The sequence below is a fragment of the Protomyctophum bolini genome (assembly GCF_963924005.1).
Source record: "Protomyctophum bolini genome assembly, chromosome: 1".
NCBI lineage: Eukaryota > Metazoa > Chordata > Actinopteri > Myctophiformes > Myctophidae > Protomyctophum > Protomyctophum bolini.
Window position 1 is genome coordinate 52490706 of NC_137862.1, and position 21132 is coordinate 52511837.

The following is a 21132-nucleotide window of genomic DNA, read 5'->3' on the forward strand; positions in this document are numbered from 1 at the left end:
TCGACTAAGACTAGACTAACAAAAAAAGAATTTCAGAAGACTAAATGGGACCAAAGACTAAATGCGTCTTATTCAAAAGACTAAGACTAAGACTAAATCAAAATATTCTGAAAAAAACAACACTACTGTAAGGCAACACGTAAATGATTAAATTCAAGTACATGTCAACAAGCATTCATTAATTGATAACTTTTTTTTAAACATAACATAACATAACATAACTTTTTAAAAACAACAAACAAACAACAAACAAACTAAATTATGAAATTATGCATTTTTTTCAATTATCTTGCTTTTTTTTGCATTTGTAAATTGTAATCCATAGTGTAGCAAGGAAGCACACACCATTTTGTTTACCTGAGCTAACTGGCTGGTGCCTCACCAATATAATTATGCAGGCTATGGTGCAAATCTTTTAGTGTCACGGTCCACTCCTCAGCCCTTGGACTTTGTCTTGTTGTATTCTGTTCTGTGACTTGCCAGTGTTTCCACCTGTGTCTTCTTAGTCGCCTAGCCTATCCCAGCGTTTATTGTGTGTTGAGTTCACCTTTGTCTAGTTAGTCCTTGTCTGTATATGCCCCATGTCATGTGTGTTCAGTTCCTCAGATTGTCCCTTCGTGTCAGTGTGTTTTGTACTGTGTTTTGCCTGCAATATAAGGTTATTCTGTATTATCAGTCCTTATTTTGCCTTCCCCCATTTTATGGGGGAACCTCCAGAATTGTCGTTTGTCATACTGGCTAAAGAGCCCCTCCCTAGGCGGGACAGCTGGGACATTCAACGACCCCCTTCTTTAATGTTACATGCATCAACTAATCAAATAATGCATTTCTACATGATCAAATAGGCCTATATACCTACACTACATCTACAGTAAATTGCATCAAAGGATTTTTGAGGCTTTTACGATGTCCATGTTTGTGACGTCCATGTTTAATATTATATCATAAGTCGTCATGGTTATACCCAACCTAACCCACATTGCTAATCAGACTACTTGGTGTGTGGACCCCGTATTTGGGCATGTGTGTCAAGGATTTCCATATTGGGGCATTACTGACTCATTGCGATGACATCGTGATGACAAGAGCATCCCCACCGGAAAAGGTTTTAAGCAACTGCGATCGTCGTGGTAGAAGAATGTCCTCTACACTCTGAAGGTCGGCTCTCACACTCTCTGAATTCCACGACTCTCCCATCGCTGACCCCTGCTGGTAGCCACTTGAAGTCATCCCCTTGGTCTCTTAGAAACCAAGAAGGAAGGTTGCAGTTAACTCAAGTTCTTCACACTCAACTCAACGGAACATTTGAACGCAGCATAACCTAGAAGCATGCTGGGCCAGGCCATGCGACGTTTCACCACTTCCGTGGTGCGCTCTTCCCACTACGCCGAGGGACCCGGGAAGAACCTGCCGTTCTCTGTGGACAACAGGTGGCGTCTTCTGGGCATGATGGCGGTGTTCTTCGGCAGTGGCTTTGCGTTCCCCTTCCTTCTCGTCAGACACCAGCTCCTGAAGAAGTAAAGTGGTGTGTTTGCGATGATGTCCAACGCTGTATTCAAGGTGTTCAACTGGAGAACATGCATCTACCTGTAGTCTATCAAGAGGAATGGGGAAACATTTTGGAACCCTTTGCATGTGTAAATCAATAAAGGTGCATTTATATAGTGCCTTTATACCAGCTCAGTGGCCTTGTGGTTAAAGTGTCCGCCCTGAGACTGGGATGTCGGGGGTTCCATCCCCGGCCGGGTCATACCAAAGACTAAAAAATGGGACCCAGTGCCTCCCTGCTTGACACTTGGCATCAAGGGTTGGATTGGGGGGTAAGTCCCTGCGACATACTAGCGTCATGTCCAGGGGGTGTACTTGTACATCAAGCTGCCTCACGCTACAGAAACAGGAGATAGGCTCCAGCTGCCCCTATGGGCCTCATGGCTCGGCAAGGCTATACTTACTTACTTTATCCAAAGCACTTTACAATGTGCTAAACCAAGACTCCATGGGGAACAGTTAGGGGCTGTCTGGCTCAAGGAAGGACACTTCAGTAGAACACTAACACACCCAGAGGGGGTATATGGGAATGAGGTAGGAAACCTACTGATTCCCAAGCGGCCGCTCTATGCCTGAGCCCTGCATGCTTCTATCGTCCCAAGACCCTGTGCCTGCTCGGTGCTCGAATCTTCCACAAATTGGGCACAAAAAGAATGCAGATGAGTGTATGCGTCATGCGCCGGTGAGCAACTTGATTGAAATGAATTGGTGGGCCGTTCTTCAGTTCTTACATACTGTAACTCTATGACGTTCTGATCAAATACCATGGTGGCAGTTCCTGATCCCAGTGGACCTGGAAGTCTTTTTTCCCCCCCTCATAGTATCCGGGTTCTGTGTTCCCCCACTTACTAAAGGGCTAAGAGTTAGTGGTAGAGTTGGTGTACCTCTCAGGCCAAAACTTGACATTAAAGTTGAGGAGGTGGTCACCTTCAGAGGACTACGATCTGGAGGAAAGAACGAGAGATCAAAAGCAGCTACTATATCAAAACGGGTGCAGGCTTTAGTTCCGACATACTATTGATCCGAAACCTCAATCCTAACCGCAAGCACGGGAGCAGCGCATGTCGGACCATCGCTAGTCCTAGTCACTTTCCTTCATTGCCTAAAATAACCCCCAAACATTTCCCAAATGCCACTACTCTAGCAGAGAACGATTAACTGTTGGACATAATATGTCAAGCTGGCACAGTCACAATATGGGCATTGTGTCAAGTCAGACAACCATTTCTCATGTAACAATATACGTGGGTTATTGTGTCAAGGCAGCTATCCCTACGTACTCCTCCTAGCCACAATACGTGGATAGATGTAATGGAACCAAAACTCAATTTGGCACATATCTAGGTTTTGAAGCCCAGGGTTCTTTCTTTTTTGGATTTACATTTTTAAATGATAACAACAATAAAAAAATATATAATATATGAAACTGAAATAGGAATGGGAATGTTATTTAGCTGTGGTAACAGGTAAAGAGTATAATTATACTAATTGCAGTCTCCAAATTTTATTTTCATATAAACCCTCATGTTATAGACAGCTATCCTGCGGAGCCAAGTAATAACATATATATTTATACAATTACAATAAGCTGTAAGGCAGGGGTGTCCAGTCACATGCACTGTACCAATTGTATTTAACTACAGTGCAATAGCAATAGTCTTTTGCTTTCATTGTAGTTACATGTAAGCCACTCATCTGTTCTGTCAACTAAACAAAAACAATTCACATGCATGCACTGAATTGCAATTGTAATACATAGTAATTTTGTTCAGGTAAATGGTGCATTTATAGAGCGCCTTTATCCAAGGCGCTTTTCATAGGTTGTGCATTACATTCACCCATTCATGGCAGAGGAAACCATGCAAGGCACCAACCTGCACATCGGGAGCAATTAGGGGTTCAGTACGTGTCTTGCTCAAGGACACTAACTCTGGGGGAGCTCGGGTTCGAACTGGGATCCTTATGGTTCCCATCCGGCCCACTCTACCCCTCTGCCACCGCCGCCCCTGGCAGTCTACTATAGCCAACCAGAGTATAGCCAAAAGATGATTTACCAATTTGGCCTCTATATATTGTTACCGTATGGCTCCATTGTGACCACGGATATTCTCTATTTAAAATAATAGTAATAATAATAATAATAATTAAAAAAAAAAAAACATCCTTTGCAGCTGGTCTGTGACTGTCTTTAGTCTACATTCTTAGATGATATAACCAGAACTATACTGTACTGTTCATCTTTTAAAAAATCTTTGAGGAGGACTGAGAGAGAGAGAGAGAGAGAGAGAGTTGAAAAAATAGTCAGAACTTTGTTTAATCATGTAATTGACAGGTGTCAAAGATTAATTCAGAAATGTCCATATTTACGTCATATGTGTCCGAGCAAATCTGTATTTTTGTCCTACACAAACATTAAATTCCCATTGACGATGAATGGAAAAATGTACGTCATATGTGTCTGAGCAAATCGACACGTTTACGTCATGATGATGTACGATGACAGGAGCGCCCCTCACTTCACACGGAGGTGTGAAGTGAGGGGCTCTTTCTCTCCCCCTGTGTGAGATGGTTCCTCCACCAACAGCAACAGCTTGGCACCCTCCTGGTTTTAGCGGTTGGCATTTCAGAAATCCTGAAGTCCAACCTTGCCCTCCTACAGTACCTTTGCATGTCCTTGCTTCATGCTGAGACACATCGACATGGCAGCACCCCCCCTGCCCTCCTCCAGGGCCTCTGCTTTGGGCCGTGCTGCTGCTCGTGGCATTATGTTTGCTCAGCTCAAATACATTTCTCATTCCTTGTCTCTCACACTTCGACTTCGTCTCTTCATTTGAATTTCATGTTGTCACTGTAAGCCGACTCATTTTAAACTCCACCAAGTCCCCACTGCGGCTTAATTCTACTATAGCTAGGAGCTTGACTTCCAACTTCAACTTCACTTCCTTCTAGGGCTGCATGGGCAAAGTATCACATTTATATTGTTATGATGATTATGAGTGACTACTGTACATATTGTCTGGGATTTTTGGATATAATATTGTGATATTGCACAAGTGTTCTCTGTTCCTGCCCATTTTACTTAAAAAAAAAGGACCATATGAAAATACTAGCAGAGCTTACGTGTCACATCACATCAATAATTATATTATTTTCGTATAATAATAGTAGTCTACTTCCACCAAAAAGTCTGAGCCTACGTAGAAAGGATTTCCTTTAACCATACTGTGTCCCTCTCCAGTGCAATTGCAGTGTCGTGCCTCTTGGTGGTGCCCCTGTGTTGCACTGGAGTTGTGAGATTATTGTCTTCTTATCTGTCTTCAATTTATTGCCTGATTTATACTTGTCGCTCGGCGACAAGATCTGCTCCTGTACGGTTGCATTCTAACCTTCATTATCTACCAGTTTTATACCTTGTTTTTTATTATATCAGCTCTGTTGGGCATGCGCAGAAACACTGTATCTCGGTATTTCATTCTAGTTCTGTCTTTTTTTTATTTATTACCTACCACGCTCACAGCATTGGACCGGCTCTGGCAGAAGCAACAAGCTCCTTGAAATGAATTGAATTTATTGTATGTACATATTTGTTGTGAATGATGTGCTGCAAGGCTATGCATTCGCACTATAGCAACGCATATATATAGGGAGACTCGCAAGGCCGAAGCCTTGCAAGTTGAAATATGCTGCTGGCTTCCGTGATCTAGCTGCTCTTCTGAATAAACCTGCAGCTCAGGGATTAATCTTCTGCATGAACCATATATGATTATTTTCCAATACATCCTCCACCACTGCATGTTAAAAGGGGAAGGATCTATTAAGACATTCTGAACCAGAGATGTTTTCCCCCGAACAAGACCACAGATTTCACCTTCCATATTTTATTTTACAACCTACAGTATATACGGTTGGGTTTGTGCCTTTGTTAAGAAGGGACTATAGAGATCCTGCAGTACAAGTCATTTTACACTTCTTTGCATGCTGAAAATAGCAGATCTATACAAGCTTGTAGAGCTTGCTATTTTATATTGTGAGCTAGTGGAGTAGAAGTATTACCTCTGAGAGGAGTGGATGTAGAACTGTGTGTGTCTGTGTATTATTGGCCGGCATGTCATGTCATGACAAAGTTGCGCTGACTGGCTCACTAGCGACTAGCTGTTAGCTGGGGGTCGCAGTGACACAGTCACACATTCAGTTGAATGGATTTTTGGAGGTGAATAATGAATATTTGTCAAAGTGAAAAAGAATATTTTCATACTCTGCCCCCAGTGGCGGAACTACACTGGGCCGGGCCGGGCCGGGGGGGGGGGGGGAGACAGCACGACCAGGCCTCGCCGAACCTGACTCCCAACAGCGTCTGCCACTTTTGGTGCGTGGCTGAGGATGTCTGTTGGAGAGAGTGTGAGACAAGACTCCACAGTGCTTGTATACAGTCCAGCGCAGTACTGTACATTCTCATCAGACATGATATTTTGCTAAAGTGTAGGCTATTATAGGCTATACAAGCTCTGTATCTGGTTAATGCGGGATTCTCGGGGGCCCGCATGGTTTTATCAGTCGTGAGTGACTGTGTAAAAAAATCGTCCATCGATAAAAAAATCGTCCATCGATCATCCGACAGCCCGGGCCCCCAGGAGGTCCGGGCCGGGGGTTGACCACCCCCCCCAACCCCCCCGGTATAGCTCCGCCCCTGTCTGCCCCCCAGTATTGGTTGGTTGGGATGGGACCCGATTTGTATAAGCTTGGTTTGACTGTACTAAACAGGCATAGTTGTTCTTAGGGGTGGGGGGCGAGGGGGGCAGCCCCACCCCACGTGGCCCGCGATCCGCAATTTTATTTGCGCGCGCATGAGACTGGACCATGGTCTTATTCAAAAATGATTTGTGGACTGTGGACCTTCAGCATTTCTAGTTGAGGACCCCTGCCTGGGCCCTTTCTGAAACCAGTCCCTTGACTTGAAGTGCTCTCGGGAGGTTCCCTCGTCAGGAAGTGCCCCTCCAGCTGAATCAAGTTCCCTTGATTAGGGTGCTGGGTATAAAAAAAAACTCGCCCTCCTTGTGCAGAAACAGGAAACAGACACCATTCGTTGCCATGGTTAACATCATGCAATTGTGTTACCTGCTATTTTGTTTGTACAGTTATATTGCATTGCATCATGTATGTTTGTGTGACATGTGGATTTCATTAATATGGACATTTAAAAGGAAATACAGCGTGACTGTCAAAAAGGACATCACGTCATATCGGTGTTTATAAATAATTGTGTTAAAAGTGTTAATTTTGTTTGTGTGGTTTCATTTATAGTTTTTCACGGTGGGGTAAATAAAGAGCCCTTGTGAACATCAGTTGGAGCGTTCTGAATCAGTTGAAGATTGTTTAGGAACTGTTTATTTATAATTTATTTGTGGTGGTACTTACCTTTGTCGGTCGCGGTTTCCATGCGGACAGAGAGCAGGGCTGCACAAGGCAATCGAGTCTATAGATTGCCTTGACTCGCTCTTGAGGGCTTTATAAGCCACTTCCACTCAAGGCTGCTTGGTTTCGGACGACACTTAATATGGCACAGCCTCGCGCGAACGCGCATATCGAGGGCAAGTGTGTAGGGCGAGTGGCGAGGAGCTGGTTTCAGAAAGAAGGCTGCCGTAGGGTTACAATAGTACCCTAGCCTGCCAGACCTGCCAGAACCTACGTTTTCCAAGGTTTATATTCTGTAATCCATGTTTTTATCCGATCGAATCGTTACCGCTACCGTTCGTTAGCGCAACAGTCCAAGTGGGACAGTGGGGCCGCGGCCATATTGAAGATGCGCGCACATCCACTTGCATTCTATGGGCTGCATTCAAAGCCCTCTATCTCGTCTATCTCAGAAACGATATTCATTCATTGCTTCTTGGGAAAGACAAGGTGATACTACGCGGTCAGGATTTTTCACCACCGAACGAGACAACAACAACCGGTCAAGACACACCACACATATATAGCGTTTAAGTCACTGCAACATGCGTTTAGGATATGTGGCTCTTCAAAGTAAGTGTTACGCGCGATAAAACTTTGGCAATGCGCTATCGAGGGATTCATTAATGCTGGCGGACATTGGGATAATAAGAAAAAATATCTCAACCAGTGACCAGAATAATGAATCCATGTCTCGATCTGTCCTTGGCTTCCCGTCTCTCTAAAAACCGGCTATATCTATAATTTAAACAGCGTTGCTTGTGTGCATGCGTGGCCTTGCATTGGCAGCACGACAATGTGTTTAAAATTATGTATATATGCCTAGGCCTATCTAATTCATTTCACAGAGCTTTGTTGCTTCTGCAAAAAGAGCCGGTCGAGTCCACACAGAGGCACGTAGTGGAATGGTAAATACTAGCCTACCGTCTGGACGTGGAACCGCGGGAGCCATATTGACCGCTATAATGTCTTCTACATCCTGGCAGTTTTCATTCTGACCTGAGATCAGATTCTAAAAATGTCTTCTACATCCTGATAGTTTTCAATTCTGACCTGAGATCAGATTAAAAAAAATGTCTTCTACATCCTGGCAGTTTTCCATTCTGACCTGAGATCAGATTCTAAATATGTCTTCTACAGTATGTCAGTCGCTCTTTGATTTTTCAAAAATAGCAGACCTACAAGCTCGTAGCGCGCCACCGATCTGCTATTTTTAAATAGCTAAAGCATGACGTAATGCTAACACTAAAAGGGGTTCCCGCCAAGAATGGGTTAAAGATGCATTCAGAATCTTTGCTTAGGCCTGACGTCGACATTTCAAAAGAATGTCTTCTAAATCCCGACAGTTTTCTGAAATACCTCATGTTTTCTGAATCAGTGGTGCTCCACATGTCAAGGACCCCAAAATGATATGTAATTAATTGGCCACCGACCCCCCCCCCCCCCCCCCCCCATCTTTATTAGTATTTATTATTCCAGGAACCCCTCAGAAGCAAAGATTTGAGTTAAAAACGTTCGCTCCGAAAGAATATACCGGTAATATTCAAAGATTTGTGCCGCATTTTCACGATTTTTCAAAAATAGCAGCTAGGCCCTACAAGTTCGTAGAGAGCCGCGCTATGAGCTTATAGATCTGCTATTTTCCAATAGCTAAAGTATAACATAATGCTTAAAACACCAAAAGGGGTGGTTTAGAATGGTTTAAGCTCCAGAGACTGACGTGGTACAAGTCCCCACCTTTTTCCATGCTGTGTTGAGGAATGTTCGTCAGCTCATTGACTCAAAATGTCATCTCACAGGCTTTCACTGATGCGCCATGGAGACCTTGGAACAGATGTTGTTTGTATGTATTCCTTGTATTGTATTGCATCTCATACGTTTTAACTTAGTTGTGTGCAGAGATCTATATAGCTGCATTTAAATTAATTGGAGGAGTCTGGGAGAGATCGTGCTTTATTTTCTTTTCTTTCTTTTTTTTTTTTTTTACAAATGATCTGACACATTGTTCTGCAGATGACGTGGAGGCGGTCCATTTTCCTGTGTGCAAGCACAACCCAGAGCAGAGTTTCTGGGGATTAGAAGATGAGGATTAGACTGTAGTGGAATGAATGAATGAATGAATGAATGAATGAATGAATGAATGAATGGATGAATGAATGAATGGATGAATGGATGAATGGATGGATGGAGGATCGCTGACGAAGCAGCACAGGTGCACAGCTGAGCCTTGAGTCTCTTCCTCTATAGCACGATGTTTCTCAGCGGCCACTTTAATTTCAAGGACCCCCAGTTTGATATGCATTAATTAGGCCGTTCATTGTTGTTCACTGGAATTATGTCTAGCTCGGGGGCCCCCACTGCTTAAGTAAAAGTATCAATAATGCAATGCATAAAAAAAAATACTTCATGTAAATGTACCTAAAGTACCAAATGTAGAAAGTACACAGTATACAGAATGTCCCAGTTCACGTTTGAAAAAATAAATAAAAATAAGAATAATTTTAAAATAGCAGATCTACAAGCATTGCGACACATTTTGAGCTTGTAGATCGGCTGTGTTCAAATGGCCGAAATGTATATACAGGGCTGAAGTGGTTATACTGTATGTTTTGTAATAATTACAATAATTTTGTCAAAATGTTTTCACATTAATGTAGTGGAGTAAAAGTACAATATTTACCATGTACTAATTACTTTCCACTACTGATCACAGGGCATGGTCCATTGCTATTGCGAGTATGGTTGCGAACGCAGTGAGCACTTACTATGAGACCTAGCAGATCATGTCTGTCTGTCTGTCTGTCCCGCTTTTGTGCCCATTTATGGAGCTGAGTGATTTGTGTCACCATGACTCAGCCATAACCATATAAGGAGTCCCCAAAGCAGCTATACGTCCAAAACCCAAATATGTACGAGCTGCGTTCGCTTCCCGCGTTTGCGCGTCTTACTGAACAGACACCATACTACTACGAGTAAGACGGGAGGAACTCCTTATATGGTCAGCACACTCTATAGTAGAGAGGATTATCACAACAAAACAAAAAAATAAGTGATATTTGAATTAAGTGAAATCACTGAATAACAATAACAAGTTGTGATTAAATAGCAGTTGTTACTGGTCTAACAAGTTGTGATTAAATAGCAGTTGTTACTGGTCTAAAGTAGCTATACAGCTATACGTCCAAAACCCAAATATGTACGAGCTGCGTTCGCTTCCTGCGTTTGCGCGTCTTACTGGTATTATAGTATTAGCCCACGCATTAGGAAGGGGACCAGGGTGTCACCTTGCAGGACGCACGTGAGGATCTCAAACTGGCACTGAATGTTCACGCCCGAACAGGCACAAAATGTCCTCCGTGAGGAAGTGGAAGTCAGTCAGAACTCAGAACTGTCTCCCCGGACATTTTAAAAACACCCGTTAATTAATCATTCCAGAAAGCAGGGTTTTCCTCAGCATAAATATGAAGTCAATCGGTGCAAATTCGGTGCTCATTAAAATCGTCAAAGTCTATTAGCCTATTTCTGTTTACAGAAGTTTGTAACGAAACATCCAACCCTCCTGTGAATGCATTTTCAATTATATATATATATATAGGCTACTGTATATATACACACTGTCTGAACGTTGCCTCGAGTCTGTCTCTATACAGTAGCTTTCCTCCATCATATTAACCCTGTTCTCAGGAAGAATGTAGAAGGTTCAGTTTCCCCCATTCACCCGTATGCTGTCAAAAGCTGTTTGGAAGTGGATGAAAGTGATTTCTGCTGACAGGTTCCACTACCTTCCCCAGAGCCAATACACGGGTGGTTCTCTCAGGGCAAAAGCCATCCTGTGAGTTTCTCAGCCAAAGGGTCTAAGACAGGTCTAAAACGAGGATCATCCGGTTAGCGGTTTTGGCGACTTTGTGAGCTCAAGCTAATGCCCCGGCAGTTGTCTGTCTTGGTGAGGTCGCCTAACTTTGCTATACTGGAACAAGGATCATCGTGCGCCACAGCTCCAGCAGCTCTCCAGCTTTTTTTATGCTTGGTTGATCAAATCCTGATCTCTTTACCCTGAAGAAGGCAGCCACGTCTGTATGAAACATTGCCCTCAGGTTGATGTCAGAACACTGATATAATATTGGTTTCAGCTTGTTTACAATTCCACAACATGCACACATGACCCGCTTTAATTACTTCAGTCTAAATTAGTAGTTCAATGCTTCAACACACGTATAATTGAAGGCATTTGAAATGACATAAAAAAAAAAAAATCAGGAGATTCCAATTAAAAAAATGATAATAGTAATTCGAGATTTCAATTCAAATATAGCTGCGACGCGTTTTCAGCTTGTAGATCTGCTATCTTTGCCACGACAGTGATATGTGGCCCTATAGGGAGTGAGTGTGGAAATATAGTGGCTCCTCTCCATCGTCAAAGTTGCACCATCCCTGTTATATACACACTGTAGCTCAATGTTTGTAAACAAATCAGTATATATACACACCGCAGCTCAATGTTTGTAAATAAACCATCGTATATACACACTGTAGCTCAATGTTTGTAAATAAACCATTGTATATACACACTGTAGCTCAATGTTTGTAAATAAACCATTGTATATACACACTGTAGCTCAATGTTTGTAAACAAATCAGTATATATACACACCGCAGCTCAATGTTTGTAAATAAACCATCGTATATACACACCGCAGCTCAATGTTTGTAAATAAACCATCGTATATACACACCGCAGCTCAATGTTTGTAAATAAACCATTGTATATACACACCTCAGCTCAATGTTTGTAAATAAACCATTGTATATACACACTGTAGCTCAATGTTTGTAAATAAACCATCGTATGTACACACCGTAGCTCAATTCCAGTCCCTATGTGTCCACAATAAATTATTTGCATCGGCAGCTATGAGTTTGCGGCTGTACTCCTCTATTTGTTTGGTTGATAACATCCAACACTTCCTCGTCTATCTCAGGACCTCGAGTGTCACTACATCCTCCCCATAGCTCTTTGGCCGCAACTACGGTTGCAGATTACTATGAAAACCTGCTAAACCTGTCCGTCCGTCAGTCATTTCACGCCCTCCATATATGGTGTCAGTCCATTCCGCCTCGTGACTTCACACGCCTCCATTGTCAGTAGTCCACTACGCCTTGTGACATCACGCCTCGTGACACGTCACACCACCATATATGGCGGTCAGTCCATCACGCCTCGTGACACGCTCCATATATGGCCATCTCCATATATGAAGATCATGACACTGATCTCATCAAACCCTGGATAGCCATACATGGAGAAGACTGGATCATCACCTAGATCTGCGTATATGGAGCTGACCTGTTCTGACATTCCATATGTTGATCCCTCCCTATACCCATCCTTCCTCTTCGATGTCTCCCTTTTGACTGATACCTGTCCATTCAAACTCTAGACGGGCCCGCCCCCAAAGTTATTAGTTCTCAACAGGCCCGGACATTAAGGCCTGGCCCTACCTGGACCCTCATCAAACCCTGTACACTCAAGACACGTTCCATATTATGGCCAGACCTCATCAAACCCTGTACACTCAAGACACTGCGACCGCAGCCACCTTTAGATCTCCATATATGGAGCTGACCGGTTCTGTCACTCCATAATGTCGATCTGACCTCATCCAACCCTGTACACTCAAGACAAGCTGGCCAGTATCATTCCATATGTCGATCCGACCCCCCCATGTCAAAACGCCAGGGCTGCACCAGCAGTCTGCCGTCACCCAGGTGGATGTGTGCGCCCTTTAGGGCGAGGTCGCTTCTCGCCCTCAGGGCGTCTTACTGGTATAGCCATGGTCTCCTCTGGTACTTATCCATGATGAATGGTCTGTCTGGTATGGGAAGGTCATGGAAGACAGGAGCTATCGGGCCATCCTCCTCCTCTTCCTCGGTTGCAGATTTGGCTGTTTGTATTGTGTGAGAAATTTGCTTTAATTTGTTTGCGTCAAGATGAGTATAGGCTACATCCACACAGAACCTGAATATTACATATATATAGCGATGGATATATTTAACTGCAAATAAAAGCATGCACATGCATGACTGAGTCATCACCAAATTAATAGTTTGAGTGTGAAATATTCGCCAACAAATTATTGTTTGTTCATCAACATCCTGTCGTGTGTGTAAGGACCTTGAGTTTGCAGTTCTGACTGCAATGCAGAGTGCATTCCACAGTTTGAGAGAGAGAGAGAGATTTCACAGAGATGCATTATGGGGGAGATAAATAACCAATGAGTCTTACCGCTTAGACTTAGAGCATCGACTTTATAACCACAAGCTCCCCAGGTTCATTTATGCTGTGCTCTTGTGAATAAATTAAAGCATTAAGGCTGAAAGACATCCTTTAGATAAAGAGCTTGATGAAAGAAGGAAATGGGGCAGAAGTACTGGCCTGTTTGACCGGGTCAAAATGTAATCAGTGTAATTAAGTGCGCAGTGCTCCTCTACCTTTCAGAAGGTCCTTGAGGGAAACCCAGCTGAGACTGATTAGGCTGATGTATCCGTCATTGTCTGACAACAGAAAGGCACTTGCAAATGGACTTTAGAGAAGTAATCACTTTGTCTCCTTGGAGATGGAACATGGAAGAGAGCGTTTCATCTTTGTCTATAACAACTGTTCTAAACCTTTTCAATTTCAAGGACAACAGGCTTGAACAATGCCTTTAATGGTAAAACAACCAGGCTCTCTGGTGGGTGACTTGCTTGGAGGGGAGCTAGCCCCTCGCCCCCTCCTAGCCTTTGTCCCCACACGTCTCAATATTTGTCATTGACAATGAAAGGAGAAATTAGGTCAAATGTCCGCCAAATATGACGTATAAATGTAACCAACCAATCACATAAATGCAGTTGTTCATGAGATGATGTATGATAATAGCGCCCCTCACTTCACACAGGTGTGATTTTCTTTAACCAAATACCTCAATATCAATATTCAAGCCTCGAGCGGCTTTAGGTAGGCCTACTTTACAACGCGCTAGGCTATATAAAGTATTATTGTGACGATAATGTATTGTGACATAACATAATTATGATGTGATGCAACCATGGAGGGAGCTTGGTCAATTTAATTTAATTGAACATTTGTAATGATATTACATATTATGGCAATATTATATTGTGGAGTCTCGCTGGGGGACCGCCAGCCAGGTAAGCACCACTGCGGCCAGAGAGAGGAAGACCGCGTCTGGGCGCAGTTATTGGGGATCGTTACGTCCCCAACCATGTCCTCCAACGGCCGGCCTTCGCTCAGACGAGCGACCCGCCCCGAAGCTACGAATGTCCCCGTCGCTCTCTCACTCCGGCCCAATCCCAATTGACTCCTTCAAGCCCTCATGAGCCCTGAACCCTCATTGACTTTAGTGACGTCAGCTGTAAGAGCTTGAGGTTGAGAGGCTGCAAGGGCTCCACGTTGTTGTGAAAGTAATGGGACAGCTCTTTGAAGATGAGTCCGCCATTCATGCCACTTTGCATCACTTTATGAAAACTGTCCTTATTCACAGCCAGTGCCTATACATGCTTGGCCTATTTATACATGTCTATCACGTCTATTTTAGTATTTAAGCTGATCGTTTTATTATTAGTTTCTTAAATACACTTTCCTGTGTGATATGGGTTGTAATATTCTAATTCATATATAATAATATTCATTATAAATTTCATTTCCATATTATTTTACTTTGCTCATTAGCCATTTCTCATCATGTTTCCCTTATTATTATTATTGTTATTAAATATATAGCCTATCCTTCCATTCCGTCTCCCTTGTGTGAGAAAGCACTATTGTGTTTGTTGACATTCTAACCGCTTATACATAACTAATTTGCATACTTAAATGATTGACGTTCGGAGGATCCCCCTCATTCCCCTGGTAACGCTATGAACTGTGGGTAATTTATGCTGCCAAAGTCAGCAGCATCGATGCTGACTTTGGCAAAGGGCACATAAAGGGGCGGGGCTGAGCCCTCACTGACTTACCGATTTCAAATGGGACATCCCTCAAGCCCTCGCAGACTTCACATGAACGCGCAGCTAAGTCAGTGAGGGCTCATTGAGTCAGCAAGGGAGTGGATTGGGATTGGGCCTCGGAAATCCGACTCTGACCTCTCATCAAGGCAGTTGGGCTATATAGCTGGCGGTAAGGCAGACTCTCGCACCTTTCATCCTCATTTCCGAAACTAAACAGCGCATCATGTAATTAAGCCCTGTCTCTCCCTCTCTCACGCACACACAGGCAGATGCACGGGGCATCATATAAAAAGGACGCGCTTCCCGAAAGCGCAATGAGTGAAGCACCAAAAAGGAGCGCAACATAGGAAGGAGGAAAAGGACTCACTGTTAGCCCCCGCCGGGGCAACAGCGGACGGAGTCCTATATAGGTTGGATTCACCAATACCCCCCCCCCCCCGACTGGGAAGAGAACTTTTGTTATAGTTATCCCCCCGCCTGCCAGGATTAGAAAGACAATTTTGAGTTATCCTTGTGTTATTTTCCCCCCTATTACATCCCGTTGTGGACCCCTGTGATTCAACAAATAAATAACCGGGCGGTTGAGCCCACTGAATACCTGTCTCCTGACTCTCCTGTGTCTTGGTCTGGGTCAGATGCTACAATATCAATAGATTCCTATCTCTAACCCTAACCTAAACCTAACCGCAAGCACGGGAGCAAACCTAAACCTAACCGCAAGCACGGGAGCAGTGCATGTTCGGACTAACGGGACTTCGGATCTATGGGTAGTTTCCATAGAATGAAGTCAAGTTGAAGTTGGAGCTCCTATAACTAAAAGCCGCTGAGGGTAAAACAAAGGAATGCAATGTGATTATGTGAAAGGGTGTGGGTCACAGTTTACAGTGATAGCATGAAATTCAAATGACGAAACAGTTGTGAGAGACAAGGAATGATTCATTTACATGTATTTAAGCTGAGCAAACATAATGCCTGCACGAGCAGCAGCACGGCCCACAGCAGAGGCCCTGGGCTGGGCTAGGATGTGTCTGGAGGAGGGCAGGGGGGGGTGTGCTGCCATGTCGATGTGTCTCAGCGTGAAGCAAGGCCATGCAAAGGTACTGTAGGAGGGCAAGGCAAGGCTGGAATGAACCCAGGGTTTCTGAAATGCCAGCCGCTAAAACCAGATGCCAAGTTCTTCCGAGCATTATTTATTTCCCAGTCTCACCACGGATTCAAACTAACCAGTGACTGTGTGTGTGTAATAATATTAGTAATAATAATAATAATAATAATAATAATAGGAAAAGGATATTTCTGAATTAGTCTGAATTAATTTCTGAATTCGTTTTTCTCTTGCAGTCCTCCCCTCTACAGTAGAGTGACTGTTGTAGTCTAGTTCTGGTATCGACATACATCATTATAATGATCTCAGAATGTAACGTCAAGATAAAACAGCTGATTGTTTTACTGTTTGAAACCAATCACAGCTGGGTCCATCCACATTCCACAACCCTATAGTGAATGTGCTAGCGAATGATGTGCAAACACAAGCAACAATCTGCATTAGCCTTTTTCCCCTCAGTCAACATTAGTGGCCATTAGTCAAACGATGGTTCATTATAGTTCATTCTATTATGTCTCACCTTGCTCTAAGTGATGAGGCGTGAGAGACCCTGGACCCTGGAAAGCCTCGTATTCTGGCCAAATCAATAGACTGTCTTTCCGTGCTGAGTTCAGCTTTCTGGCATAATGTATGTCCTTGCATTTTCTCAGCACATATTATTCAAGTGGCAGCCATTATTAATTAATTAAGCAAGGCTACGCTGCAGTTAAATCTTGATGACCCTGCATGGCCGGCAGTTAAATTCTCAGACACAGTAGGCCTATACTTTGACTGTTTTACCAAACTTTTTTGTGCCCAACGTACGCCAGGAAGTCAAAATCTCAAGACACACAGGTCTATATTTAATAGCAAAAATAGCCGATCTACAAGCACACAACGTGTCACGATGCAACAGCAGCAATCAGCCATGTGAGTCCTTGTTCTACTGATCATTAGAGCATATCTGTGGGCATCATATGGGCATACCTAACAATCTATGCCAAAACAATGGGGGGGACATTTTTGTGTATTTGTATTTCAAAAGTCCATAAAAAGCCAATTTTATTTACTTCCTCTAAACTAAAATGTGATGAGTGATGACATGTCGCGGCCCAAATTAATACAATGTCATCTTGATTCCATTCACCTGTGTGATTCCCATTGCTGCAAGTTCCTCCAAACACAGCTCCTGATTACAGAATTTCCATCCATCTTCAACCGCTTATCCGTTGATTCTTCTCCGTTTTTAATCTCATTCAAGATGACATCCACACAGTGTATATGACTAATTTTAAACTTAAAGGACCACTTCACCACTTTTCAACCTATCTTCATATAATAGGTCCTCACTAATAATCATGAAAAAATGGCATGATTTTTTTCTACTCAGTCTGTGTCTCATAGGAGGGCTGTGGGCAGTTTAGAAACCGTCTTCCAGTGACATCATCATTAGGCAGATCTTTTTTTAAACAATATTTCTTTACAAAAATGTTTAGATTTTCATTATCGTGAGAACGATGGCTTCCATTTTCGCATTGCAACTTTTCAGGACTAGAAAGCCTGCAGTTTCTTTTAGCTTGTATTCCCCATCGATGATGTCACTGGAAGACGGTTTCTGAACTGCCCACAGCCCTCCTATGAGACACAGACTGAGTAGAAAAAAATTGCGCCATTTTTTTCAGGATTATTAGTGAGGACCTATTATATGAAGATAGGTTGAAAAGTGGTGAAGTGGTCCTTTAAAGTCATCTGTCTGTCTTGTAAACAAACAGACTCCATTCCCATAGCCCAAAGGGATGTGACGCTCTGATTGGTTCAGAAACGTAGGAGGGCAGTATCAGACAGTCACCAGAACCAAGGACACGTGTTTTCGATGAATCTATCATGGTTAAAATGGAGTTTGAAGTTACAATGGCTTTGTATGGGAAAGGGGCGGGGGAAGCTAAAGTCAATACCAAATATCTAAATATTAAGCAACTTAAAAACTGAAATATCCCTTTCAGAGTGTATAGACACTCCTCTTCACGCCATGCCTTAATTGGCTCACTATGCATCTTAGTCGTTGCTTTATTTAGTCACATCAATATTTGTCTTACAAGATTACATCAGCTAGCGGCTAAACTGTAATAGCCACTCACTCTCTCAATGATACACTCTAGATGAAAATTATCGTTGTGTATTTGTTACAGACAGTCACTTGTTTATCAGGGCTGACATGGCAGTTGTACTGTGATAACGAGATGGACAACCATGTTGCTCTCGGGACCCTCAAAAGGCTGTCCACATGCATCAAGCACTATGACTATGCTCATTATAGTTGTGGTGTGTGTTGTAGTTGTTGCTTGAGTTGGACTGTCGGATAGAAAGCTCGTATCTCCATATTATTTTTCTCCATAAATGAATGCCCTATAGGCCTATACTGTACTACTTGATCATGCTGTACTACAAAGCTAGCAGATACAACCTCAAAACGATTGTTTTGTTTACTGTATTGATTATTTTGTACAGTTTCAAAATACTAAATACTATCAAAATATAACTAATTCACTTGACATTGTACAGCAGTACCATAAGACGTTTAGATTTTTATAGCATTTGTTCTTGTAAAAGCAAGATTGTAAAAATGATGTTTTTTTTATTCCAATATTCACTTGCAACTGTAGAAAGTTATACATGGGAAAATACTATGTAAATAATCTTGTACTGCAAATATTCTATTCCAATAGCAGTGCAGAGCAAAATAGCAGGTTATGCAACAAAGAAGTATTTGCAAATATACCATGCTCTCAATTCACTGAGATAGCATGAGAACAATTTGAGAATGTAGACGCTCTCATCCATATAATGACTATCACAGCAATGTAGGCCATGCAATAAGTTACGTATATGGACCCTAAAGTCAAATGACAGGGTAGATGGTTTCGTATAATGCAAAGAAAAATATCTAGAGGTTCAAAATAACTAAGTTAGTAAGGTTACCAAGTAGGTTAAACATCAAAATCTAGCATACTTGGCATCTGTGGACAAGAGAACAGTATACTGCAAGTCTATCTAAACAATGTATATGAACAACAAGTAACCAACATACATCTGAAAATCACAAACCACACCAATGGGTCGCCATGCAACTCCTTGCAACCAAACGGTTGTGATTAGACACATGTAGGTGCAACTTATTACGATTGGAGCATTACGCAGAAGCGGGGGTTGAACCCGGGGCTCCCACTCGCCAGACCAACTCGCAACCTGTCGAGGGGATGGTCTTGGCTGGGGGCTACACAAGCAACCATTGAATAAGGGCCTAATAGGGCCCCACCCTGCTCCCATTGTTTAGTCCACCAAGATGGCGCCAGCACCAGGAGCGGGTGGGGCGGAGGGGAGCAGGGTGGGAGCCGAGATAGGCTCTTATTGAACCAATTGAATCACTTGGGTCGACTTGCGTCGACATGCGCCACCATGCGTCGACGTGCAACAGGACATATAACACACCGCTGGGACGGACGGTGAAAACGCGCTTCGATCCATTGGTGTGGGTTTGGGCTTAAGGAAAGAGGAGTGCTGGGAGGTTGGATGTATTCTGAAGAGGTGGATTTTCGGACCGTGGCAGAACATGTGGACTCAGTGGTGACCAATGAATCTTGCACAAAATGTTTGCGTTCACATATGCAGAAAGATCTCATCATCTCAATCAAGTCTGCAGTCCTGACTGCATGAGGGGGGGGGGGGGGGAGGCCATCCCACAGCTTGAGCAGAAGGGAGAAGAGCCTGGGAATGCTTGGAGTGTTAATTGGCCAGTGTGTCCTATGGATGGGAGGGACAAACACTGATCTAAGTGAGTAGGAAGAGGATGTGTGGTTGGATCAGGTAAGGCCTTTGGTCGTCTTGCACGGCAGGTCATCAACAACAGTGTTTTGAATTGGATGCGGGCAGCAACTGGAAGCCAGCGAACTGGGAATAGCCAGAATTGGGGAGATGTGAAAATATTTTCATCCTGAAACACAGAAATGGGTATAGTAGTTATTGTAGCTAACTAGCCACCGTATACAGATTGAAAGTAGACGTGTAGTAACAAGGCACTATAGCCAGTAAAATGCAAGATTATTTCTAAATACATCTGATGTAGGTCATATGGGACTAAAACGTGTTTTTTTTTTGTTTGGCTTTTCTATTGAAGAAATAAACCTTCAGATTTTCACACTGCAGGGAGGACGTAACGCCTCGTTTTCACACGTATTAATGATCTCAATACCTCTGGAGTCTAGAGTTGTGTTAGTACAAGCTTGTGTATGGACGGCGGGAGCACATCTGGCACAAGTCCCAGACTGTGTGGGTTTTCAGGCTCTCTGACGACGTGGGATATCACTGCAGTCTTTAAGAGCGTTCACCACGTAGACACTCCACCGCCAGGACTTCATGTTGAACCCGCTCCGGTACCTAATGAGTTACAAGCACAGAAACCGCATTAACCACTTGAACCCTATAGTTCAACCCATCCCAAGTCATTTTAAAAGCTAGTATTTCAGCACCAATACTTGGAGTACTGTGGTTGAGTACTTTGTCCATTACCGGCCCAACTTGAGCATATTATGAGAACCTTGATTTCCTGAATTATTCTGTCCATCTAAGTAGTAGAACATTCAGCGATAATCGCCAAACATTCTGCAAATGATTGAAACTCCTTCTATAAAGGGTTTACAACATTGAAAAGGAAACCCCCCCCCCAAAAAAAAAACAATGCTTGCATAAAGTTTTGATAGGTTGAAAACTACATTTCTTATAAACATTGTTTTGGATTTTAGTTGTCCTTTACAACTGCAACACTCTTTACAGTGTTTGTTTCAGTGTTTCAAATTTGGCAGTGTTCTCCCGGTGTATAATTAGGTTTAATGGTGATCTGAAAGCTTTAGTTTTGAGTGGGCAAAAAAGTTTTCAAATGTTGAAGCCTTTAGTTTTGAAAGGATGGAAAACAGGTTTTGAAACGTTGAAACTTTAGTTTTGAAATATTTATTTTCAGTGTGTACACGTTTGTAGACATTTGCACT

At 43.0% G+C, this 21132-nt stretch overlaps 2 protein-coding genes across 2 annotated transcripts in view; one reads left to right on the forward strand and one right to left on the reverse strand.

The window, feature by feature from the left end:
• Positions 1-1329: 1329 nt before the first annotated feature.
• cox7c (cytochrome c oxidase subunit 7C) lies at positions 1330-1521 on the forward strand (the record flags this gene model as incomplete). Its single annotated transcript, XM_080787571.1, has 1 exon — positions 1330-1521. One exon carries the CDS (start codon positions 1330-1332, stop codon positions 1519-1521), a length of 192 nt encoding a protein of 63 aa, XP_080643697.1.
• An 18940-nt stretch (positions 1522-20461) lies between these two features.
• Positions 20462-21132, reverse strand: part of LOC308320824 (leucine zipper protein 2-like) — a gene marked incomplete at both ends in the record, with an annotated part of 135961 nt that continues 135290 nt past the window's right edge. The window contains one exon of the mRNA XM_080771506.1: positions 20462-20524. Coding sequence (XP_080627632.1) covers positions 20462-20524 — 63 coding nt within the window. The remainder of the gene's footprint in view (positions 20525-21132) is intronic.